Below are 25,978 nucleotides of genomic sequence, written 5' to 3'. Positions count from 1 at the left end.
AAACCCAGGGTCCCCTGAAAATACACAAGGAACACAGGGTGATCGCAATTTAGCGAGCTTAGTTAAAAAATAACACTAAAATACACCTACGACACTCTACAGCATTCAAATCTGATACACTTTACAAAAGTAATTAGACATTTTCTGAGGTTTTCTGAGATTTTCAGCTATCGCCGAAGCCATTTGCTGACGTCAAAACAACAACAACAACAATTACAGCGCCGAGATAAAGATAAAATACTTATTTTATCCTTTAAAATTTGTACATCGAGTAAATAAGTATTAGAATATTTATATGTTTACATCAGTCTATAATATCCCCTGGATTCCTTTTGCAATAAAAAGATAATTTACAAAATTTGATTGGAAAAACCCATAAAGGGAGGTTACTCTTGGGATAATCCATTTTTCGATGCAGCGGAATATCTAAATTTCAGTAGCAAAATTTGATTCTTGGTGTACAATGACTTTTTTATATGAATAGAGAAATATGAAAATGTGTGTTATGTAATCTGAAGGTAAGACAGTACGAGAATTGCTACTTTCTAATTTTATCCCGGGCTGTAATTGTTGTTATTGTTGTGACATCAGCGAATGGCTTCGGCGACAGCTGAAAATCTTGGAAAATCTCAGAAAATGTCTGATTACTCTCATGACGTGTATCAGATTTTAATACTGTCGAGTGTGGTAGTTGTATTTTAGTGTTATTTCTTCACCACGCTCGCTAAATTATGATCACCCTGTGTTCCGTGCGTATTTTCAGGGGATCCTGGGTTTTTGACGTTTCATTCCTGGTGTTTATTTTATATATATAGGGGGTATTTTTTGTAAAGATAGACTTCTATGGTCTTATTGATAGAATTTCAGACTCCTGTGTTATGAAGTACATTTTGTATAGTCTAAATGATAATGCATTTTTAGGCTGTCAGAGTAAAAAAAAAATTTTTAATTACGCAATTTGAACTGCTTAAAATATTTTCGTCAAACTTGATCATAAGTAAGATCAGATGGTCAAAATCCTCGCTAGGTGAGCGACGTAGGCCCATTTGAGCTGCTGCATGTTCTGTCTCTTGTTTATTACATTGGAAATAAGAAAAGTTTATGTTCTTTCAGATTGCTGAGGAAATATCACTGCAAGAAAGGAAAAGACTGGTAAATGGTGTTTGAAACTGTCACCCAATGTGAAGGCTGTATCCAAATTTATTGAAGTTATATTAATCATTAGATATGATCATGTCATAAAAACACAGCATTATATAAAGTTCTTTGTCAGTTATATAATTTGAATCCAATATTCTTGCTTGACAGACAGGGTTTTTCCATGTTTTTGGCCTTGCTTGAAAAACTATTTTACACCTCAGGGTATAAGGTGACTTGCGTGTTGAAATTTATGAATGAATGCATAAATTAATCTGCTACTAATACAAAATAGTGCATTAAAGAAAAGCATTTGTTTACATTAGTTCTTCTGTTAATTGAAGAATACGGTATACAAGAAAAAGAATCTATCACTAGTTGAAGGTGCAGATGGAAATATCTAGCTCTCTGGTAACTGTTTCTCAGCAGAGCCTCATTACCGCATAAAAATTTGCCCTCCAGCCAGATATTTCCATCTGCATCTTCAACCAGTGAAAGATTCTTATAATATTTCACCTTTTATACCAGTGTTACTTTATGTCTGTGAGGTCTGTTCAGTTAAACTGTTTGATTTTAGGTACATGTTATCACAAAACAACACTTATCTTGTAAACGTGGTGCTGTATATATAATTAGTAATATAGTATCTTGGAAATAGAAAAGGACATCTGTTCCTAGATTTTAAAATTGTTTCCCTTGAAACTGACCTGCAGAACATGAAATATTTTGATGAATTATACATACTGTGAAATCATTAATATTCGTGGGGGACAAATTTTCGTGGATTTCGTGGTTGAGTCAATCCACAAAATTTAATCCTAACGAACATGTAAATTTCCCATTGATTTTATGTTCAAAAGTTGACATCCACGAATTCATATCCCCACAAAATTGCTATTTTGACCAAAACCACGAAATTTCATGCCCACGAAATTAAATGATTTTACAGTATGTATGTTCACAGTGTTAATTTTCTATATTATGACATAGTTCTTATATTTGCATTTTATATGTATTCATTATAACTAATTTGATTTTCGGAAAAAACCATACATCCATTAACTAGATACTTTTTGTTAAAGCACAAAATTAATAGAAATAAAATGATATTGACCTTTAGCCTGCTGGCGGCAACTGATTCTGCCTTTGCGACCAGTGCAGACCAAGATGTTTGTCTGCACTGTTCGCTATTCAATCAGTAACTTTTCAGTGAACACCCCTTTGACTAATAAGTGGTACTGCCTGAATCGAATGATGGGCCAGTTCACTTTAGAAATTTAGCAGGGTAAAGGTTAAAATCAAATTATAAATGATGAAATATTGTAACATCTTTATGGTATATTTAACCATGCAAGGAGAGAACAATGGTGTCAGAATGCTTATTGGTATGTCAGCCATAACTCCTTTAGAAACAGAATTTTAATGCACTTTCCTTTTTAAAGTCTTTGAGATTCTATGTTTTGAAGTGAAAAACATTTAAAGGGACATACCCTAACTGATGTCAGACTTAAAGAAACATCAAAAACATAACTAATAGAATTTTCGGAAATATTATAACTTAATAATATCCTAAATGTTTAATCAATGCATTCCTGTCATTATCGATAAAATCAGCGTTTTAAAATATGTTGCAGTACCTTATCTATATGGAAGTTGCTGTTTTACAGTTAATGGGTAGATAGCAATTTATTTCAGAAGGCCTATATGTTGATTAATTGTGGTAAAATGAGGCATTTCTAGCCATATGTTGTTCTTTAAAACTTTATTTCTTTATCGTTTTACGTTCGTTGAACACATTATCTATGTTTCGAGAATATATTCTGCTAGTTATAGGGTATGTCCCTTTAATTGAAGAGATATCTATTTTCAAGGGCTGCATTGGACCCTTGATACTTTTATCTTGTAAATTGTATTTCCTGAATGTAGTCAGAATCAGCAGTTAGAGCAACCAGTCTAGAAGATTTGCCAGGAAATGCACATTTTGGTACCAGTCTAGGAGGAAGTGGAAAAGTTGTCATGCTGGAGAATAGGTACCAGTCTGCAGCAGGAAGGAAGTTGACATTGTCAGCTAAAGCTGATGGACTGACATATGTTAAACCAGTAGGTATTTTTAGAAGGAAAAGAGCTTCATAAAACTTTGTTAGTTATATCAAATTAATGTTTCAAGACCTTTGACCTCAATTTAAGCTAAAAAAAAAGGTGCATTTCACTTTTTACCGAAATGTATTTTTTAAAGAAATTTTGCACAACATGATACATACTAGGTAAACTGGAAAAGGGACCTTTTAAAAACATTAAAAAAGCACATGCTGGAGTTTGTAAGTTATGGTTTACTAATACCATGAACTAAATTTTTTAATACATGTATGTAACATTTTTGGCAATTTTGAGGATTTGGGGATTGGCAGATTTTAAAGCTGAAAGGTTGTTAGTCAGGATTTAATTAAGTAAAGATTTTACAGGATTAACATTTGGCTGAGGGCCTTTATTTCTTGGTTTTACCTTTTCATTAAATAATATTAAAGGTGGTGAATCAACATTTGATGACATATGGTCAATTTTAGATTTATATAAGATACAAAATAGCCTTTTACATAGAGGTAGATCTTTTATCAGAAATAAATGTTTCGCAACGATGAAGAGCAAAACTAATTAATATATATTATTTGTTAAATCAGTAATTGTAAATGATTAGTCGTAAAAGTTTTGAACATAGTCTATGACAGGACCAAAATCAGATTGACCACGTTTGAACCATGTCTAGTTGATAAATTTCTGATACATGTATTTGTATAGTATGTAAAAATTATCAATATATGCATACTGTATATGCCATTTAAGGCAACACCAACCAACACAGAGGAAGGCAATGTTCACTCAGGGGCAGTACCACCATGGCTTCAGCCTGATGAGGACAGTAGTGGCACCGGTGTAATTGGACCCACCATGCAGGACTTCCAAAAACATTGTATGAGTTTGCTAACATATTTTACCTAATTACAGTCTCATCCTGTCATTAAATCTTATTAGTCTTAATACAGTCCATGTCATATTTATTCCAAGTTATGGTTTCATGACAATTTTTTGTGCCTCCCCCTCCCACACAATTTTTTTGGGTCAGGGGCCTTTTTCTGTCATTCTGTTGTACATATCAAAAAATGTTTGACTTAGAATTATCAAACATTGTAAGAATATTATTCAGTATGTGATGTTGTGCACCTAGTGTTTTGTTTGGATCCCGTCCTGTAAGACCATAGTCAAAATATCCACAAAGAATTTTAACGTAACTGTGTGTTGCATGTATGTTAAAAAGCATAAATTTAATCAAGAATCATGAAATTTTATGGGGGTTTACTATGGGATTTCCCCCTCCCCCTGCAAAAGTAGTAATTATTTTTTACTTTTAGTTTTTTGCTTTTTTTTTTTGTTGACTGGTAATCTTTTTCTAGAAATAACTTTTTCTTTAAATTGTAGTAGGGTTATATTACAAAGTTATTTAAATGAGTTAACATCCTGATTTACTGTTTGATTCACCAACTTCATATTACCGGTTTTTTTTAGCTAACCTGAGCACGAAGTGCTCCTGGTGTGCTGTTGTAATCGCTCACCGTGTTGGTCCACACTTTTCTTCAGATGATGTCTCCACCACTCATTGGGTCACTTTGCTCAGGCATTCCAGTTCTATCAATTTATGTGGTCCTCGGCCATCTTCCTTATATTTTCTGTTTGTATTGCTTGAAACCCTGGGTAATTTCCGTTGCAGCCCTTAGCAATCAGTGTTTCACTATGTATACAATTTCATGTACACTTTCTATTTCAGTGGAAAGAGAAAAGAAATCTAAGCTTCCAGCAAACAGAGTTGGTGCTAAATTTGATCACACAGCAAGCACATCACATGACTGGCTACCTTCTTTTGGAAGAGTTTGGAGTAAAGGGAGAAGACTTCAGTCAAAGTATGAGGATATCCTCAAATATATGTCAACTTTTTTTTATAGGGAGATAGAAGTGTTAAAGGTCCAGTACTAAGGAAAGTGAACATTTTAATTTCTTTTAAAAAGCACAGAAACTATTTCATTTTATTGGAAAATGAAAGTTGGTATGTAGAAATTCGAAATAAACGCAGTATATGTACAATTATTTTTCTATGAAGTATGAAGAAAGTTAAAAAGACCTGGGGGGTCATTCTGTCGATTCATTGAAATTTCAACATAATACACATACATTTCTTTGAGTTCCAAAGACCTTCTGTAAATTTTGACCTGCCAATCTTCATTATTTAGTGTCTTGCAGAAGTCTATGCACTGGCTATGAAAAAAATTGCCAACTTACTTTCCCTTAGTAATGGACCTTTAAATAGCATATAAAAGATTAAAATCCCATTTCTTATAAAGTCACTGTTTTCAACTTTTACTGAAAAGTCTGATGAAGATAAATTAAAAGAAACAAGGTATATCACTGATTATATGCTAATACCCCTAAATTCCACTTTTCAGAGGAAAGAAAACATTTTGTCTTAGTCCATGAGCATATGATTTTGTAATGTCCCAACAGATCCTTGATAAATACAGGTTTTGTGTTTGTTGGCGATACAGGTTTCCGCCTTCTTCTCCCCACCATTGCACAGCTGCATATTTTCTGAATAGTTTTTTTAATACAAGTACTTTAAAGAAATATTTGCTGACCAAAAAGAAAAAAAATGGGTTTTGATAACCCAGCTAAAGAAGTCGAACTTGGAACCTTTTTAAAACAACTGTTTTAGTTAAGGGTGGTTGTTAAGGTGGTGTGGTACTGTAAATGGAAAGAAATCACAGATATGGACAGCTGAATTTGAAATAGTTCTGTTACAAAATATGCAAATAGATTATATTTGACAGCAGGTATATATTTCATTTTAGACAACATTTTGAAAGAGAGCTGAAGAAGGGAAATGTTTTCGGAAAGACGAAGCAAAAACCATCTAGTACTGTTTCCAGCTATTCTCAGAGCACAACTGATGTTTCTGTGACAAACCAAAATCAACAATCTGATGCTATGTCAAGCTCGTTTCATACATCTATGAATGGCACTCATCAGACAGATATTCCACACAGTGTTAAAGATATTAATAAAGTATTATTTAGTCCTGTTGTATGTAATCCCTATAAACGGAAACAGGGTGTTTCTGAAGATACTTTATCAGCCAATCAGAAACAGTCTTGCCAAAAGGTAACCAATCAATGTGTACCTTACAAACGTCGGAGAGATCAGATAAATCATCAGTCAGTTGATCAAATCAAACTTTTACACACACCTGTATTAGCTTTAGATGAATGGAAATAAAGGTGTAGTTTAAATATTTTACAAGTTTGTTTTAATACTTGGATGCTAATAATTCAAAGGGAGTCCTCCAAATAAAACAAGAGCTGTTGGAGGACAGCAACACTCGACAATTCAACATTCTTGTCAATTGAATGAATATAAAAGTCAACAAGAGTGCCAGAATGTCACAATATACGCCCGTCACAGCAAATTTCTTTACTCTAGCACCTGTATTTGCAAATGGAATTTTAATTTTGTGGTTGTTTAGTAATCATTGTAAGTCATTTGTTTTTCTAAGTCCACAAAAAAACTCCTTACCAGGTAGAGATACCTTAAAATACACCTAAAATTTGAAAGTAACATCTATGTTGTACCACAGAAAAGTGGTCTTGTTTTTTCCCTACGGTCAATTATAAAAAAGTTACAATATAAGTTATTTATAGTAACAACTAAGGGAAGATAATCTTGAAAAAAAAAAAAAAAAAAAAAAAAAAATTATAAGTCCACACAAAAATCTTAACCAGGTAGAGATTGGTCAAAATACACCTCATTATTGGATGTAGCATGCATGTTGTACTACAGAAAAGTGGTCTCGATTTTTCCCTACGACTAGTAATGAAAAAGTTACAATATAAGCTATTTATAGTAACAACAAAGGGAAGTAATTCTAAAGAAGGGAACTGCGCATGACACTTCGTCTCATGATGGTGTATAATTGTGCCAAGTTACATCAAATGCATGCATGAAGAAGAAATGCTTCGGACAAAGTCATTCTTGTTTCTGACCTTTGGCCTCTAAGTGTGACCTTGACCTTTGACCTAGGGACCTGGTTCTTGCGCATGACACTCCGCCTCGTGGTGGTGAACATTTGTGCAAAGTTAAATCAAAATCCCTCTATGCATGAAGAAGAAATGCTCCGGACAAGGTTTTTATTCTTGTATCCTTTGACCTCTAAGTGTGACCTTGACCTTAGACCTAGGGACCTGGTTCTTGCGCATGACACTCCGCCTCGTGGTGATGAACATTTGTGCCAAGTTATATCAAAATCCCTCCAAGCATGAAGAAAATAAGCTCCGGACAAAGTTTTCTTTCTTGTATCTTATGACCTCTAAGTGTGACCTTGACCTTAGACCTAGGGACCTGGTTCTTACGCATGACACTCCGTCTCATGATGATGAACAATTGTGCCAACTTTCATCAAAATCCCTCTATGCATGAAGAAGATATGCTCCGGACAAAGTCATTCTTGAATTTGACCTTTGACCTCTAAGTGTGACCTTAGACCTAGGGACCTGGTTTTTGCGCATGACACTCCGTCTCATGATGGTGAACAACTGCGCCAAGTTTCATCAAAATCCCTTCATGCATGTAGAAGATATGCTCCGGACAAAGTATGAGGACGCCGCCCGCCCACCCGCCAGGGGCGTTCCCATAATACGTCCCGTTTTTCAAACGGGCGTATAAAAAAGGGGCATAATTTTGTAAAATTATAAAACAGGGTTATGAAACCTGTACATTTTATATTAGATTATGACCGTGAACAAGTGTGTGAAGTTTCAATTTATTCCCATTAGTGGGTGCTGAGATACCAGCTTATATGTAAATCCTTAACCAAACATTTCTAAGTCGAAAAAGGGGCATAACTTTGTGAAAATGCAAAGCAGACTTATGGAACCGGTGCAGTGCAGGTCAGATTATGACAGTGAACAAGTGTGTAAAGTTTCAATCCATTCCCAATAGCGGATACTGAGATAGCAGCTTACATACAAAAACTTAACCAAATACTGCTATGTCAAAAAAAGGGGCATAATTTTGTAAAAAATGCAAAGTAAAGTTATGGAACCTGTACAATGCATATCGGATAATGACAGTGAACAAGTGTGTGAAGTTTCAATCCATTCTGATTAGTGGGTACTACTGCTAAATCGAAAAAGGGACATAATTTTGTAAAAATGCAGAGTTATAGAACTTGTACACTGCATGTCAGATTGTGACTGAACAATTGTGTGAAGTTTCGATCCATTTCCATTAGTGGGTACTGAGTTGGTAGAGATACCAGTTTACATACAAAACCTTAACTAAAAATTTCTAAGTCGGAAAAAAAAAGCAAAATAGTTTTTGAACCTGTGCAGTGTAGGTCAGTTTATCACAGTGAATAAGTGTGTGAAGTTTCAATCCATTCCCACAAGTGGTTACTGAGATTCCATCTTGCACTAAATCGGGATGCCGACGCATGGGCGAGTCCAATAGCTCTACCTATTTGAATAGTCGAGCTAAAAAAATCAGGAGTATTCCATGTTATGTTATGTTAAGTAAGTTACATTAAGTTCATATGTATACAGCTTCACAAGGTCTCTATTTTTAGCCCACCATGATCAGATGGTGGGCTATTAAAATCACTCTGCATCCGTGGTCCGTCCGTCCGTCATTCCGTCCGTTAACAATTTCTCGTTATCGCATCTCCTCAGAAACTACTTGGGGGATTTTGACCAAACTTTGTCAGAATGATATATTGGTACCCTAGTTGTGTCCCCCTGAAAATCAGACTGGTTCAACAATTTATGAGTGAGTTATGGCCCTTTGTTTATTTCTATAATTTACATAGATTTATATAGGGAAAATTTTTGAAAACCTTCTTGTCCAAAACCACAGAGCCTAGGGCTTTGATATTTGGTATGAAGCATTATCTAGTGGTCCTCTACCAAGATGATTCAAATTACTTCTCTGGGGTCAAATATGGCCCCGCCCTGGGGGTCACATGGTTTATATAGACTTATATAGGGAAAAACTTTGAAAAACCTCTTGTCCAAAACTACAGGGCCTAGGGCTTTGATATTTTGTATGTGGCATCATCTAGTGGTCTTCAACTAAGATTGTTCAAATTATACCCCTAGGGTCAAATATGGCCCCACCCTGGGGGTCATATGGTTTACATAGACTTATATAGGGAAAAACTTTGAAAATCTTCTTGTCCAAAATACAAAGCCTAGGGCTTTGATACTTGTAATGTAGCATCATCTAGTGGTTTTCTACCAAGTTTGTTCAAATTATCCCCCTAGGGTCAAGTATGGCCCCGCCCCGGGGGTCACATGGTTCATATAGACTTATATAGGGAAAAGCTTTTAAAATCTTCTTGTAAACAACTACAACATTCAAATTTGGACATGTATATTTTTGAGTGGCAAGATGAACCTTGACATGAGTTGACCTTGATTTTGACCTAGTGACCTACTTTCACATTTCTGTAGCTACAGCCATCAGATTTGGACCATATGCATAGTTTTGTGCACTTGAAAAAAATTTGACCTTGATTTTGACCTAGTGACCTACTTTCACATTTTTGAAGGTACAGGTATCAAATTTGGACCATATGTATAGTTCCGTGTTTCAAAATGAAATTTGACATTGATTTTGACCTAGTGACCTACTTTCACATTTTTGAAGGTACAGTCTTCAAATTTGGACCACATGCATAGTTTTGTGTTCCGAAATGAAATTTGACCTTGATTTTGACCCAGTGACCTACTTTCTCATTTCTCAAGCTACAGCCTTCAAATTTGTACCACATGCATGGTTTTATGTACCGAAACAAACTTTGACCTTTATATTGACCTAGTGACCTACTTTCACATTTTTGAAGGTACAAGCTTCAAATTTGGACCACATGCATAGTTCTGTATTCTGAAATAAAAGTTGACCTTGATTTTGACCTAGTGACCTACTTTCACATGTCTCAAGCTACTGCCTTCAAATTTGGACCACATGCATAGTTTTGTGTACCGTAATGAACTTTGACCTTAAGATTGACCTAGTGACCTACTTTCACATTTCTGTAGCTACAGGCTTCAAATTTAGACCACATGCATAGGATTGTGTACCGAAACAAACTTTGACCTTGACATTGACCTAGTGACCTACTTTCACATTTTTGAAGGTACAGACTTCAGATTTGGACCACATGCATAGATTTGTGTTCTGAAGTGAAATTTGACCCTTGATTTTGACCTAGTGACCTACTTACACATTTCTCAAGCTAAGCGTTCAAATTTGGACCACTTGCATAGTTTTGTGTACCAAATTAAACTTTGACCTTAAGATTGATCTATTGACCTACTTTCACATTTCTCAAGCTACAGCTTTCGAATTTGGACCACATGCACAGTGTTGTGTACGGAAATGAAATTTGACCTTGAGCTAGTCAGTAAGTCTTGAAATTTGGAACACTCAAAAATGGCACATTGGTGGGCGCCAAGATCACTCTGTGATCTCTTGTAAAGAAAACTAGAAGATGCTTTCGTAAAAAAGCGCATGTCTCCCCCAATGCAAAGTCATATAGGCAAGAAGTCAATAGGGGTCAGGAACGAAAGTCAAAGAGACACTGATGGTTGGCTGCAATAGGGATCATCTACTTTGCATGTCCAGTCATCCCGCTAAGTTTCAACACTCTTGGCCTAGTGGTTCTCAAGTCACTGTTCAGGCTCCTGTGACCTTGACCTTTCATCAAGTGACCCCATAATAAATAGGGGTCATCTACTCTGCATGTCCAATCATCCTATTAAGTTTCAACATTCTAGGTCAAGTGGTTCTCAAGTTATTTTCTGGAAATGATTTTACATGACCAGGCCCCTGTGACCTTGACCTTTCATAGACTGACACAAAAATCAGTAGGTGTCATCTACTGTGCATGTTCAATCATCCTATGAAATTTCAACATTCTGGATCAAGAGGTTCTCAAGTTATTGATCAGAAATTGTTTTCCATGTTCAGGCACCTGTGACCTTGACCTTTAACAGAGTGACCCCAAAATTGATAGGGGTCATCTACTCTTCATGTCAATCATCCTATGAAGTTTCAACATTCTGGATCAAGAGGTTCTCAAGTTATTGATCGGAAATGGTTATCAATGTTCAGGCCCCTGTGACCTTGACCTTTAACGGAGTGACCCCAAAAACAATAGGGGTCATTTACTTTGCATGAGCAATCATCCTATGAACATCAACATTCTGGGTCGAGTGGTTCTCAAGTTACTAACCGGAAATGGTTTTCCATGCTCAGGCCCCTGTGACCTTGACCTTAAATAGAGTGACCCCAAAATTAATTGGGGTCATTTACTCTGCATGTCCAATTATCCTATGAAGTTTTAACATTCTGGGTCAAGAGGTTCTCAAGTTATTGATCCGAAACGGTTTTTCATGTTCAGGCCCCTGTGACCTTGACCTTTAACAGAGTGACCCCAAAATCGATAGGGGTCATCTACTCTGCATGACCAATCATCCTATTAAGTTTCAACATTCTGGGTAAAGTGGTTCTCAAGTTACTGACCGGAAATAGCGGGAGGTCGTGGGTTCGATCCCCGGCCGCGTCATACCAAAGGCGTAAAAAATGGTACTAGTAGCTTCCTCGCTTGGCGCTCAGCATTAAGAGGATAGTGCTAGGACTTGTCAGCCCGGTGTCAGTATAATGTGACTGGGTGGGGTATCATGCCACGTGTCTACGGCGTGATATTCCAGTGAGGCAGCACTATAAAGTTGGGCATTGTGCTCACTGCTTCAAGTGGACACCGTCGTTTATATGACTGAAAAATTGTTGAAAAAGACGTTAAACCCGAACACACACACACAATGTTCAGGCCCCTGTGACCTTGACTTTTAATAGAGTGACCCCAAAATTAATTGGGGTCATTTACTCTGCATGTCCAATTATCCTATGAAGTTTTAACATTCTGGGTCAAGAGGTTCTCAAGTTATTGATCGGAAACGGTTTTCCATGTTCAGGCCCCTGTGACCTTGACCTTTAACAGCGTGACCCCAAAATCAATAGGGGTCATCTACTTTGCATGTACAATCATCTTACGAAGTTTCAACATTCTGGGTCAAGTGGTACTCAAGTTATTGATCGGAAATGGTTTTCAATGTTCAGGCCCCTTGACCTTTAACAGAGTGACCCCAAAAACAATAGGGGTCGTCTACTCCAGCAGCCCTACAACCCTATGATCAAATGGTTCTCCAGTTATTGATTGGAAATGAAGTGTGACGTATGGACGGACAGACCAACGGACAGGGCAAAAACAATGTCTCCCCCAGAGGGGGGGGGGGGACATAATTCTGTCATCACTGGAATCGGCAGAATCAGGCAATGTTTCAACCACAGCATAGAGATCATGTATGTCTTCTCGTCCATCTTTGCCCTACTATCTTACTTTTGGACCAATATTTTACACCTGTTTTTTCTTTTTGCTGGTAGCAGATAAAATTCCACATGGTCATGCACTGCTTTTCAATTTTCCGCAGGAATGTCCTTGTCGCATACCCCAAAAAATGAGAGTACCATTAAAATGTGCATCTTTCAAGGTCAGAAACAAAAGAATAGTAATTTTATGTAATTATATAAAATCAATGGGTCAGATCAATTAGGAACAAACGAGGTGGAAAAGTAAACTGTTTCTACTTCTGTAGCGAATTACTCAAGTTTTATGAGATAGCCTGGGGTATCCAGTTATTTTCACCCCCCCCCCCCCCCCCTCCCACCATCACCTCAAGATGTACCTATTTGGTGGTCCAAGGTCAAGGTCACAAAGACCTTGAATTTCCGCTCAGTAACTTAAAGAAGGCTATTGCCTCCAGTGATCAAACTTTATAGGATGATAATATTGATATGATGCCATCAGTAGATGACCCATTTTTAGCTTTTCGAAGAAAAAGTAGAGCTATTGCACTCGCCCTGGCTTTGCCATAGGTTAAAGTTTTTGATAAAGTCAAATATCTCTGTTACTGTTCAAAGCTATGGACTTGAAACATAAAATAAGTTATTTCCTATCAAAGTCTACACCTGGAGAAACAATCCCCATAAATCTGATTTGAATTTTGACAGAGTTATGTCCCTTTTTAACTTGGAATTTTGGGTTAAAAGTTTCATGAAGTTTTTATTGGCAAAGCTCTAGTTCAGAGTCGAGCACTAAGAAAAGTCAAGCATGCTGTCTTACAGGTAGCTCTTGTATTTTGTGCCCCAGACCTTTAGTTTGACTTGTAAGAATATACATGCTGTGTCTAGACCTAGCAAAATAAAGGCACAATTCACAGAAAACTGTTACAGCTCTGGTGGATCAACAGTAGATCAGATACCTTTTGAGCGGCATGTAACACAACTACAGCACTACCAGACAGACAAGCAAATCTATAACCCCTAAAAGTTTGGACATAAGACGAGAGACTAGCTAATTGACAGAGATTTTATTTTTGGTCAGTTTTGGTAAATCTAACAGGCATGCAATTAAGAATCAGTATAATTAACAAAGAAAAAAAATAACAAAAAAATAAACATTATAACACAAGTATTTTGGTATTTGCAATACTATGTATTACTGTGTGAAAAAAAAAATATTGGCAATACTAACAAGAAAGCCATGATGGCCCTATATAGCTCACCTGACTCTTAATGGGTATATTTTTCTTGGCAAAGGACCGCTACACAATACTATAATTATGCTACATAGCTAAGCTCTAGGCCTCGAGGTTACTGACATGAAGCTTTCTAAAAATGTTCCTATATAAGTCCAAGTAAAACAAATGAACCCCTTGGCAGGCCAATTTTAATGCCAGAGGTATTTGAACAAATTTGGTGCAGGACCACTTCTCAATGCTACATACCAAATTCTATAAGCTCTGGGCCTTGCAGTTTTTGAGAAGAACATTTTAAAATGTTTTCTTCTCATTGTCATGGCAATATAATTCTGTATTGAATATACTCTTTAAACAACTTTGGTAGAAGACCATCCAGGCCAAATTTTGTCAACTTCCACCAAATGGTTTCAGAGTAGATCTTGTCTGAAGAAAAGTGTGGACAGATGGACAGGGCACGAACCATGAATGATCACAATAGCTCACCCAGAGCACTTGATGCTCAGGTAAGCTAAAACTGTGGACCTATCTTAAATCTCCAAGAAAACTTCTTACAGTTTAGTATACATGTATATGTGATGCCTTAATATTGTAGTCAACAGATACATTTCCTTTGTAATTAAACTTAATCAGGAAAGACTGCTTTTCAACTTTGCAAAGTGGAAAAATATTGTGATCAGCCTAAAAAAATGTGTCAACACAAACACATTAAACCAAAAAATATTCAGATTCAAAAGACAAATGTATTTGATCATAGGTAATTCAGAGGTTGAGATTTCAAACCTGCACACATTTCAAATGTGTGCATGTATAAGGTTTTTATACCCATGCTTGCAGAGTCAAAATTCTGGCAAATATTACCCAAACCTGAATTATTAAGGTTCATGGTCAAGTACTTCTAAAATCTAATTTTACTGTCCAAATCGGTGTATATTAATGCTTAGCAATTCACTTATTGAATTTAGTTGACACATTATGTTTTTAATTTGTTTAATTACGTTTGAAATTACGTTTGAAATCGCATCAAAACAATTTTCAACCCAAAGTGGTAAGAGGGGAGTGATCTGAAACTGCGAGCCTTTACCACAGAGGCCTCTATCATATTTATGGGTTTAAAACCTGTATACATGTACACACAGAAATCTCAACATCTCTAATGATATTCGATAGATGGCAACAATGTTTTTGCTTTTAGCTATCAACAGAGTTATTAACAGAGTTATTAACTGTGTAAAATCTGTGACTGAAATCAGATTTCCGAATGAACTGTAACACAGAAATGCTAAAGACATATAAGTGATGTCTGATCCTGCAGATTAAACGCTGTTTACATTCTAACAACAAAAAAAGGCAATCTAGAAGGTGCAAGGAGAGGTTAACTTTATCATAGTCCGATCAGCTATACGGGTTAGCCACTTAACAATTATTATTGCTATGAATTCAAAATATAGAAAACAGTTTAACCCTTATCCTGCTGGACACGACTGATTCCGTGCAGACTGATCATGATCTACACTGTTCGCCATTCAGTCAGTATCTTTTTGGTATGCACCCCATTTAACAGTTAATGGTACTGTCAAAGTTGATTATAGAAAATTAGCAGGGTGAAGGTTAATTAAATTCAAAACTACAATTAGGACTGAGCTTTATATAGTTTTTCACTATTGGTTGAGTAAGGAAAGTTAATGCTAGACATTTTACGCCTATTGTCATTTGATGAAAGGGGTCATGCTGAACAGTAGTGGTACATCTAGGTAATAACTGATTTTAAACTAGCATAACGACTTTACTTTCAATGAAAGTTTATTTTCCTATATGTAAGTCGAAACAAGTGTTAACTGTCAATGAACACAGCTGTTTATCATGATAAGGCCAATATACATTTATTGCTAGATTTTCATCTGATTTTTTTTTATATAAAACTAGGGTGGGGGTGACATTTTATTCTTTATTTTACTTTTAACATTTGTGTTTTGCCGACAAAAGAACAGATACCGGAACCAAATTAATTGTCCGCTGCTGGCGTTTTTTGTCCCTTTTATCCTGAAAAAAAAATTGCTGAAGAGATCAAGCACTTTGCAGGTGTACCAATTCTTACGACATTTTCTGACTTGAATGATCTGAAATAATATTGTTCAAATTCACTAACACATGCCGTTCTTGGATCGTACAGGACTGATTCGTAGAGTGCCTAGTTAATTTTTGTTAAGTCAATAAATTATAGGTGGTAGCGGAAAAAAGGGCTGGATAGGATGAAAACTTAGCAATTAATCTATAGTCCCGTAATGATAGTTACTTAGTAACCATAATGCAAAATACCTTTTAAGTGTTTAGAAATTTTACATGTAGAGAAACTTTACAGAAACGTATTTTATGTTTGAAAGTACACAAGAAAATTGCAAGTAAATAAATCGCTAATGGAAATTACTTCTAACACAAGTTAATATTCTGCAGACACTTTATGCTGAAGATTTCCTAGAACAATTACAATTCAAGTAAATTATCCACATAAAAATGTCAAAACAAAATCACAAGACATAAATGTAAAATCTTAAGTACAAAAAAAATCTGTTTTGGATCCCTTCCAGCATTTTATAAAAATTTTAACATGAAACTTATCTTTAGCATGTCTAACATTAAAATGAACCAACTGCAGTATTTTTCTAAAACTGGCAAAAACAAGAATATGATTAAAGCACTTTTTTCTTATGGCAAGAATCAGTAACTTGCCTTGAATGAATAAAGGTCAGTAATTTCCTTCCGATTTAATAACAAAAATGTTCTAAACATGCCAATTTAAAACAAGAGGGACATGAGGCCTTATACCACTCACCTGGATACTTGAACAATATCAAATTCAATACTATTATTATAATTGGTAAACAAGTGTGCAAAGTTTCAAAGCTGTAGCTCTTACAGTAATTGAGAAAAGGTAGACATAAACAAAAATTTTAACCAACGCCGACACAGATGATCAAGTGACGACAATACCTTGTAGATTTTTTTCAAATATCAGCGAGCTAAAAACTGTTGACTCCAATATATTAGCAAGGGGGAGTACTGCACTACTGATTCCTTTAGGGGCCATTATTTGGTCTTATCAAAGTTGATCTTGTACACTGAGATCTTACACATATTCTATAAAAGTTTCATCAAGATAGCTTTAGAAATATATTCACAGTCAGACAGAGGGCAATCACAATAGATTATCAATGAGCATGTGCTCATCTGAGCTAAAAATAGCTCTCAATTCATTCTATATGTTACAAGAACATTTTTTTCAACACATATTATGAGCTTTATGGACAATTATTAGTATACAAATGTTTCTTCATTACTCTATATCCCAAAGTTTGAATGGTATGCTATAATACACAAAAAGATCTACAAAAATCATAACATTTACATACATGTATATATATACATTACAATTCTATCTGTACATGTACAGTCTATTATGGCAATTTAACTTGTACTATTTATAAACAAATTATACATGTAGTTATTATCTACAGATTTGGTACATATGTAAAGAAAATATAACTGCATACATATAATACTAAACGTGGTAGTATTGCTTCATCTTAAATGGACTAAATTTATTGCTATCACACCTTATTATTTGTAACATACGCATTTACTAATCCCTCCTTGTTAAAATTTGACCATTCAAACAATTTAACATAGTACTGCTAAATTATCAATATTCTTGGGCCACTAATTTTCATGATGCTTGGGTCACCAATTTTTGTGATGCTTGGGCCACCAATTTTCATGATGCTTGGGCCACTAATTTTCATAATGCTTGGGTCACCAATTTTTGTGATGCTTGGGCCACCGATTTTCATGCTTGGGCCACCAATTTTCATGATGCTTGGGCCACCAATTTTCATGATGCTTGGGTCACCAATTTTTGTGATGCTTGGGCCACCAATTTTCATGATGCTTGGGCCACTAATTTTCATGATGCTTGGGTCACCAATTTTTGTGATGCTTGGGCCACCAATTTTCATGATGCTTTGGCCACTAATTTTCATGATGCTTGGGTCACCAATTTTTGTGATGCTTGGGCCACCGATTTTCATGCTTGGGCCACCAATTTTCATGATGCTTGGGCCACCAATTTTCATGATGCTTGGGTCACCAATTTTTGTGATGCTTGGGCCACCAATTTTCATGATGCTTGGGCCACTAATTTTCATGATGCTTGGGTCACCAATTTTTGTGATGCTTGGGCCACCAATTTTCATGATGCTTGGGCCACTAATTTTCATGATGCTTGGGTCACCAATATGTGTGATGCTTGGGCCACCAATTTTCATGATGCTTGGGCCACTAATTTTCATGATGCTTGGGTCACCAATTTTTGTGATGCTTGGGCCACCGATTTTCATGATGCTTGGGTCATCAATTTTCGTGATGCTTGGGTCACTAATTTTCGTGCATTTTAGGGTTACATCAATCCTTAAAATTAAATTTCTCAAAACGTATTACTCAAGATTCACCTACCAAACTGTATCATTTTCTTACCTCTCATACTTCAGTAAGCAATTTCACAAACCAACTTTAAATAAAACAGAAGACGTTTAGAGCCATGCAGAGAACAGTTACATTCATATCTGTGGACGTAACATTGACTGGGGTATTACCAGACTAAGAAGTTTGCAAGCACCTGGTCAAAACAATGACCTAACTAAGACATTGTTCATCATATTAGGTTGTAGTACAGATGTCAAAACATTTGTGATTACACTAAATGAAATATTGGTCAGCAAATCCAATCAGTAAAAATTTATAACAATGTAACATATCTTGGCACAGGGCTATTGTAAATGTGTATGTTTAAAGGGGCATGCTTCCAGATTTATGTAAACAATTAGATTGTACAAGCATCAGGTAGTCTATGAATCATATACAGAAAAGTTACAGAAACAGACAGTTCTGAAGTAAAGTTTTGAATAAAAATTGAGAATTCAGCAGCACATGATATTACACTGACATAGCACTATGTTTTTCCCCCTAAATATTGGTAACATAAAGTCTATCTGAATGTATGCCCCTTTAAAGAAAGCAGAACTAAGTTGAGCACAGTTTTATATTTGGTTTCTTTAGGAACAATTGGCATACATGTTGATCCTAAATGTCACTCCTCTAAGAGATATTCTTATAAATGTCCCTGCTTCAAGCCACCTTCTTGAAAATGTCATTATGTCTAGTAATATTATAAGCAATGCCACAAACATTAAAACATTAATTTCAAGTGACACTGTTCAATGCAAGAATATCACTATCAAACGTGAAAATTTTAAAAATGTCACTTTCAAGTGATATTATTCAAAATATCACTACCTAAAATGAAATTTTTAACAAGAGCACCGCCTTGCGGGTGCTGACGCTCATCTGATTTTTTTTGTGTAATAGAAATATTGTCCTACCCATGATTTTCTAAGTCTAAAAAGGGCCATCATTCTTGCAAAAAGCAGGATAGAGTTATGTTTCTTGATGTACAGTGTCCACTTATGATGGTGAAAAACTGTTGCAAGTTTTAAAGCAATAGCTTTAATAGTTTATGAGAAAAGTTGACTTAAACATAATACTCAACCAAGAAAATGATTTTCTAAGTCCAAAAGGGGCAATAATTATTGCAAAAAGCAGGATGGAGTTATGTTCTTGCTGTACAGGGTCAGCTTATGATGGTGAATAAGTGTTGCAAGTTTCAAAGCAATAGCTTTGATAGTTTAAGAGAAAAAGTTGACCTAAACATAAAACTTAACCAAGAAATCTGATATTTTCTAAGTCAAAAAGGGGCCATAAATCTTGCAAAAAGCAGGACGGAGTTATGTTTCTTGCTATACAGGGTCAACTTATGATGGTAAACAAGTGTTGCAAGTTTTAAAGCAATAGCTTTGATAGTTTAGGATAAAAGCTGACCTAAACATAAAACTTAACCAAGAAAACTGATTTTCTAAGTCCAAAAGGGGCAATAAATCTTGCAAAAAGCAAGATGGAGTTATGATTCTTGACGTACAGGGTCTGCTTATGATGGTGAACAAGTATTCCAAGTTTCAAAGCAATAGCTTTGATAGTTTAGGAGAAAAGTTGACCTAAACATAAAACTTAACCAAGAAATCTGATATTTTCTAAGTACAAAAGGGGCCATAAATCTTGCAAAAAGCAAGATGGAGTTATGTTTCTTGCTATACAGGGTCAGCTTATGATGGTGAACAAGTATTCCAAGTTTCAAAGCAATAGCTTTGATAGTTTAGGAGAAAAGCTGACCTAAACATAAAACTTAACCAGGCAAAGCCGACGCAGACGCTGACACCGACGCCGACGCCGACAACCGCTCAAGTGATGACAATAACTCATCATTTTTTTTCAAAAAATCAGATGAGCTAAAAATGTCATTTTCAAGTGACATTCTTGACGAAATATCCCTTTATAATGGACATATTTGAGCACTATATGCAATTTTGCTTTGTAGATGCACGACACTGAATTTTCAAATGTTTCAGAATTCACTAGTTTCAGCTTGTGGATGTACGACGATACACTACACGCTGTCTAGAACTGTTCCTGAAATAGAATGAAATAATTTTATTATAAAACATTGAAATTCATAGCAAGCACAAAATATTTATTTAAAATTTCTTATGAATCACAACTATAAGTAATGGGAGTAAAAAATTAATCCCCATTAAAAGGCCTGCTACGAAATCATTGATATTTTGATAAGATTAATTTTAATGGATTTTCTGCTTGTGTCAATCTAGGAAATTAAATACAAATTTAATTATATTTTTAAAATACAAATTCCAGGAATTCAGATCCCCATGAAATATCAGTTTTGTCCAAAATATCAACCAAGAAATTCCATTTCGTAAGTACAAAAAGGGCCATAATTCTGACAAAATGCATGCAATAAGAATTATTTTTTGGCCAACTCAATCATATCTAATGATGATGAACAAAGTTTTCAAACTTTCAAAGCCACTGCTCCTACAGATTTCAAGAAAAGTGAACAAACAAAAATTTTAATAATTTTCAAGTACTAAAAGGGCTATAACTCTAACAAAATGCAATCAAGAGTTATGGTTACTGGTAAACAGACTCATCTAATGCTGATAAACAACTCTGCAACATTTCAAAGCTAAAGCTCTATAATGTTAAAGGAAAGTGGATTTAAACAATAAAAAAAAAATGCTAATTTCTTACAACAAAAAGGGGTAATAATTCTGAGCGTTATCGTTTTAGGCCTCGCTATTCACTGATCAAGGCTTCATACATGTGATCTCCCGCGCGGGAGGGTCAAAATCCCGATTTTTTAACCTTGCCTCCCGTCTCCCGACCAAAACCATATTTCTCCCGCTTTTCAAAAAAAAAAAAAAAAAAAAAAAAAAAAAAAAAAAAAAATCAGTATGATGACTGGGTTGATAATTACCAAGGAGTGCACAATAAATCAAAGTGTCACCGACTGTTGTGTATTATACATGTTTGACACACATGTAGCTGGAGGAAAGAGTTGTTTTTCACAGGTGAATTATTAATTGTTTGTTTTGACAAGGGGTTAGACAAGCAGGGCATTTCCCACCTGTCTCACGGGGCCGAATATCTGCCCATTCTCAATGCCAATTAAGCTCCATTTTTTACCAATTTGAAGCAAAAAACTCCCAGTCATAAGAAAATAATTCCCAACTGAAATGAATTTTGATTATTCAAAGAAAAATTTTGCTCGGTAATAAAATCACATAAGTAATTGTTGGAAAAACCAACCCATTACTATTTTTAGAACAGGAGTGTTATTTCCCCTTATGGAGTTACGCCATTTTCTTCCAATGTTTACCAAATTAATTTTGCAACTAAATCGGACATATTTCATTGAAACTGGATGACAACACACACTCATTTATTTGATAATATCAATCTATATTATATTTGGTAAGGGTAAATACATGTTGATGCATTTCTGTTTTCTATTTTTCATGTCAAAATCATCTGTATTTTTATACGAAAGTGGGTGGGGTAAAGAATTTACATAATTTATGAGTTGTGTTCAGACCAATTTAGAGCTTCGTTTTTTTTTAAGTCCTCGAGTAGAATAATGTTAATGCATGTTCACCTTCATTTCAGACCTAAATTGAGACTTTGTTTCTACAAATTTAATCTGTTAAGAAAGTTAGAACAAGAGGGAGCTTCTGTAAGATAGCATGCTCGACTTTTTTCAGTGATTGACTCTGAATTAAAGCTTTGCCAGTAAAAGGGGCAATTAAAGCTTTGCCAGTAAAAGGGGCAATTAAAGCTTTGCCAGTAAAAGGGGCAATTAAAGCTTTGCCAGTAAAAGGGGCATAATAGTCAATAGCTTTGAATGTAACAGAGATATTAGACATTATATAAAACTTTAACAAAAAACAATGAAGTTAAAAAGTGGCATAACTCTGTCAAAATTCAAATCAAGAGTTATGAGGGTTGTTTCTTCCGGTGTAGACTTATATACATTATTTTGTGGCTGAAAATGTTGGATTTTGCCTCTAAGTTATGTGTCCGCGCGCTTAATTTATGTCGATGAAAAACCTCCAGTTTTGAGACCCCAACTCCAGCTGAAAAATGGCAAACCTCCAGTTTTGGGATTCTAAACTTATCACATGTATGGATCAAGGTGAATTCTTGAAAAGTAATTTTATATGTGATCAATTCTGGAATATGAATTTAGTACAGAGAAAATCCGAGCCAACACTTTCCTTTTTATGATGGAAATTAATCCAAAATGTTATTGTCTTCATTGTCTTCCGCTGAGAACAGGACAAAGAAATCTACTTTATTTAAGGTAGTGGACCCATAGTGAGACTCAGCAAATTTCAGTGTGATTATGTATTCTTGTTAGGCAATTCTACATTCTACGGACATAAAGTATGTTTTGTTTTTGTTTCATTTAACGTCGCACTAACACAGTAATAGGTCATACGGCGACATTCCAGCTTTGATGGTGGAGGAAAACCCCAGGTGCCTCTCCGTGCACTATTTCATCATGGGCTGGCACTTGAGTACAACCACTGACCTTCCGAAAGCAAGCTGAATGGCTTCCTCACATGAAGAATTCAACGCTTCAATTGAGGCTCGAACCCACATTGATAAGGGGCAAGTGATTTGAAGTCAGCGATCTTAACCCTTCGGCCATGGAGACCCCTCAAACAAAAAGAAGCTCAACGCGCACCTAACTTCCAGTATACTTAGTAAAATGCCAAAAAGTGCATACGGAGAATATGAAATTTGCTGATTGCCATTACTGGTCCACTACCTTAACATAAAAAGGTCAACAAGGTCAACAGTATATTCTTCTGAGTAATCATTATTATATATAAGTATATATAAGCCTCACCATGAGAAAACCAACACAGTGTGTTTGCGACCAGCATGGATCCAGACCAGCCTGCACATCCGTGCAGTCTGGTCAGGATCCATGCTGTTCACTTTCAAAGCCTATTGGAATTAGAGAAACTGTTAGCAAACAGCATGGATCCTGGGCTGCGCTGGTCTGGATCCATGCTGGTCACAAACGCACTATGTTGGTTTTCTCATGGCGTGGCTCAATTATGATTTTTCCCTTATTAAGATTATAAAATATAACATGCTTATGGAGCGAAAGTACATATAGCTATATAATGTACATTGATGTGTTCTGTTTAAATAGTACAACATAATATCAAAGATGGCAATTAATGTTCAAGAAACGATTTTACAAAATATAAATTGCTATTCATATCATGCAAAATAAAACATCACAAAGTAGACTACAAACTTTTATTATCAAATCTTTTTAAAACTGTAAGTACTGTATGTGCTCTCTTTAAATTCAGCCAATCTTACTGTTTTGATTTTTGACCAGCAAGTCATCCAGTAAGTATTCATTATATGATATCAGAAACAAGTTTTCATTGATTTTTTAAAAATGTTTTCACTTCCTCTCTGCAAATATATGTTGAATATAGAATGGTCAAATAGCAAAAACTATGGACTTGCAATTTATATCAGGAATCACCTAAGAAATATATGGTCATATAGCACAAATTATGGACCTGCGATGTTTAAATGTAACGAGTTATCTAAGAAATATCTTTATTTTCACTATCATAGGTCTCAACTACACTGAAATAGATAGATGATTTTCAATAAACATAGAAGATAGCAGACGATCAAGACAAGCAAGACCAAGTAATATTATTATAATTTACTGCTGAAATTGTAACTCCTGTAGTCTAGGTATAGCTGTTAGATTTTAGATTTTTCAAAGACTTATACACAAATGTTTAACCTTTAGCCTGCTGGCAGCAAGTGATTTTGCCTTTGCAAACAGTGCAAACCAATCATTGTCTGCACTGTTCACTGTTCAGTCAGTAAATTTTCAGTGAACACTCCTTCAAGTAATAAGTAATACTGCCTAAATTGAATGATGGACCAGTCCATTTTAGAAATTTAGCAGGGTAAATGTTAAGCAAAGAACCATTGGATAACTGAAAAACAGAGAGATAATAAATGTCTTCAGCAAATGTTCATGGCAAGACGTTCAGTTTACAGCTCAAACCTTATAACACATAGAACATTTTGAGAATTTCTTGTTTCATATTACCAAAGCTTAGACTACGAGACTCATACACGGCTGAGTCACTCCAATTTAATACACCAGTATAATCACCACCTCTGCAATACAAATATTATCGCAGTATAAATACATATAGTTATGCTGAAATGGTTTGATTGTAGGACAAAGCACCTCACACCGATTTTTGAAGAAGCCTACAAAACCCCTTCCCCTGTTCCAACAGGTAGGAGAACTTCCCCTGTTCCAACAGATAGGAGAACTTCCCCTGTTCAAACAGGTAGGAGAAAACTCATTTCATTAAAATTTCATGGTGAACAAAGCACTTCCCATGAGTTTGAATAAGTAGAACAAAACCACTCTCATAGTATTGAAGAGTTGTTACTATTTATAGGAGGAAATTTGTAGCTGAAGTAGGTTAAGCATAAAAAGTTCCTTCCCTTTGCCCTTGAAGTATGTAGGCTGCAATAAAAAGACTACATTAGTATTGAGTTCTAAACTATTACTTTTTGAGGAACTAATTTTTTGTTGGCAGTTTCACAACTATTCACAACATATCAAACCCAAACAAAACGAAACCAGCTCCACTAAGCTTGGCAATATATGCCCGAAGGGTTATATCAGAGGAGGAGGGAAGCAAAATTTAAAGAAAAAGCATATTTAAAGATTCTCATCAACAACTACCTACATCCAAATTCTGAAGTCAATATCGTGAACGGCTAATAACTTATGGTTCGGACATTAAATAAAACAAATTTGATCTTTGAGCTCAATTTGTGACCTTGACCTTTGACCTAAAGACCTGGTTCATGTGCTCTGCACATCGTATCACCGCCACCTACCTACTAGCCAAGTTTGAAGTCAATACCTTGCATGGCTATTTAATTTTGCTCCGGACACGAAATATGATGGCCAATTTTGACCTTTTAGCTCAATTTGTGACCTTGAGAGCTGGTTCAAGTGTTCTGTGCATCGTCTCATTGCAATCTACCTATATGCCAATTTTGAAGTCAATACCTTTAATGGTTATAAAGTTATGCTCTGGACTCAAATTATGACGAACAGACGCATACGCCATCACATAATACGTCCTTTTTTTTTCAAATGGGTGTATAAAAAACCATGAAATTTAAAAGAGAACTTGAACATGATGATTTTTTGCTTATCTGAGAGCAAACTATTTCAAATCAAAATGCAACAGATTATTCCCTTTAAACCATGAGAACTTGTTTTGTTTTTGTTGGGTTTAACGTCGCATCGACACTTATAGGTCATATAGCGACTTTCCAGCTTTGATGGTGGAGGAAGACCCCAGGTGCCCCTCCATGCATTATTTCATCCAAGCGGGCAACTGGGTAGAACCACCGACCTTCCGTAAGCCAGCTGGATGGCTTCCTCACATGACGATTTCAACGCCTGAGTGAGACTCGAACACACATTGGTGAGGGGCCAGTGATTTGAAGTCAGCGATCTTAACCACTTGGCCACATAGGCCCCTTAAACCATGAGAAACCCTGACTTTACACTGAATGAAAACTGAAAAGCAGAAATG

At 35.6% G+C, this 25,978-nt stretch overlaps 2 protein-coding genes across 11 annotated transcripts in view; one reads left to right on the top strand and one right to left on the bottom strand.

Annotated features, from left to right (window-relative positions):
• LOC123548975 (centrosomal AT-AC splicing factor-like) overlaps window positions 1-6,472 on the top strand; it is a 30,454-nt gene extending 23,982 nt beyond the window's left edge. Inside the window, exons 5-9 of the mRNA XM_045336692.2 lie at window positions 1,114-1,152; window positions 3,064-3,237; window positions 3,979-4,105; window positions 4,958-5,090; window positions 6,033-6,472. Coding sequence (XP_045192627.2) covers window positions 1,114-1,152; window positions 3,064-3,237; window positions 3,979-4,105; window positions 4,958-5,090; window positions 6,033-6,456 — 897 coding nt within the window. The 3' untranslated portion in view covers window positions 6,457-6,472. The remainder of the gene's footprint in view (window positions 1-1,113; window positions 1,153-3,063; window positions 3,238-3,978; window positions 4,106-4,957; window positions 5,091-6,032) is intronic.
• Window positions 6,473-13,649: 7,177 nt separating this feature from the next.
• LOC123550511 (1-phosphatidylinositol 4,5-bisphosphate phosphodiesterase gamma-1-like) overlaps window positions 13,650-25,978 on the bottom strand; it is a 139,773-nt gene continuing 127,444 nt past the window's right edge. For 7 of the 10 annotated variants that reach the window (XM_053545784.1, XM_053545785.1, XM_053545787.1 and 4 more), the window contains 2 exons: window positions 24,457-24,527; window positions 13,650-20,408 (listed from right to left, as the gene is read on the bottom strand). In XM_053545784.1, coding sequence (XP_053401759.1) covers window positions 20,386-20,408; window positions 24,457-24,527 — 94 coding nt within the window. In that variant the 3' untranslated portion in view covers window positions 13,650-20,385. The remainder of the gene's footprint in view (window positions 20,409-24,456; window positions 24,528-25,978) is intronic. The other 3 variants (XM_053545790.1, XM_053545789.1, XM_053545783.1) reach the window with 1 other exon arrangement.

Source organism: Mercenaria mercenaria, chromosome 6, assembly GCF_021730395.1.
Source record: "Mercenaria mercenaria strain notata chromosome 6, MADL_Memer_1, whole genome shotgun sequence".
Classification (NCBI taxonomy): Eukaryota; Metazoa; Mollusca; class Bivalvia; order Venerida; family Veneridae; genus Mercenaria; species Mercenaria mercenaria.
This window is presented reverse-complemented; position numbering and strand designations above follow the sequence as displayed.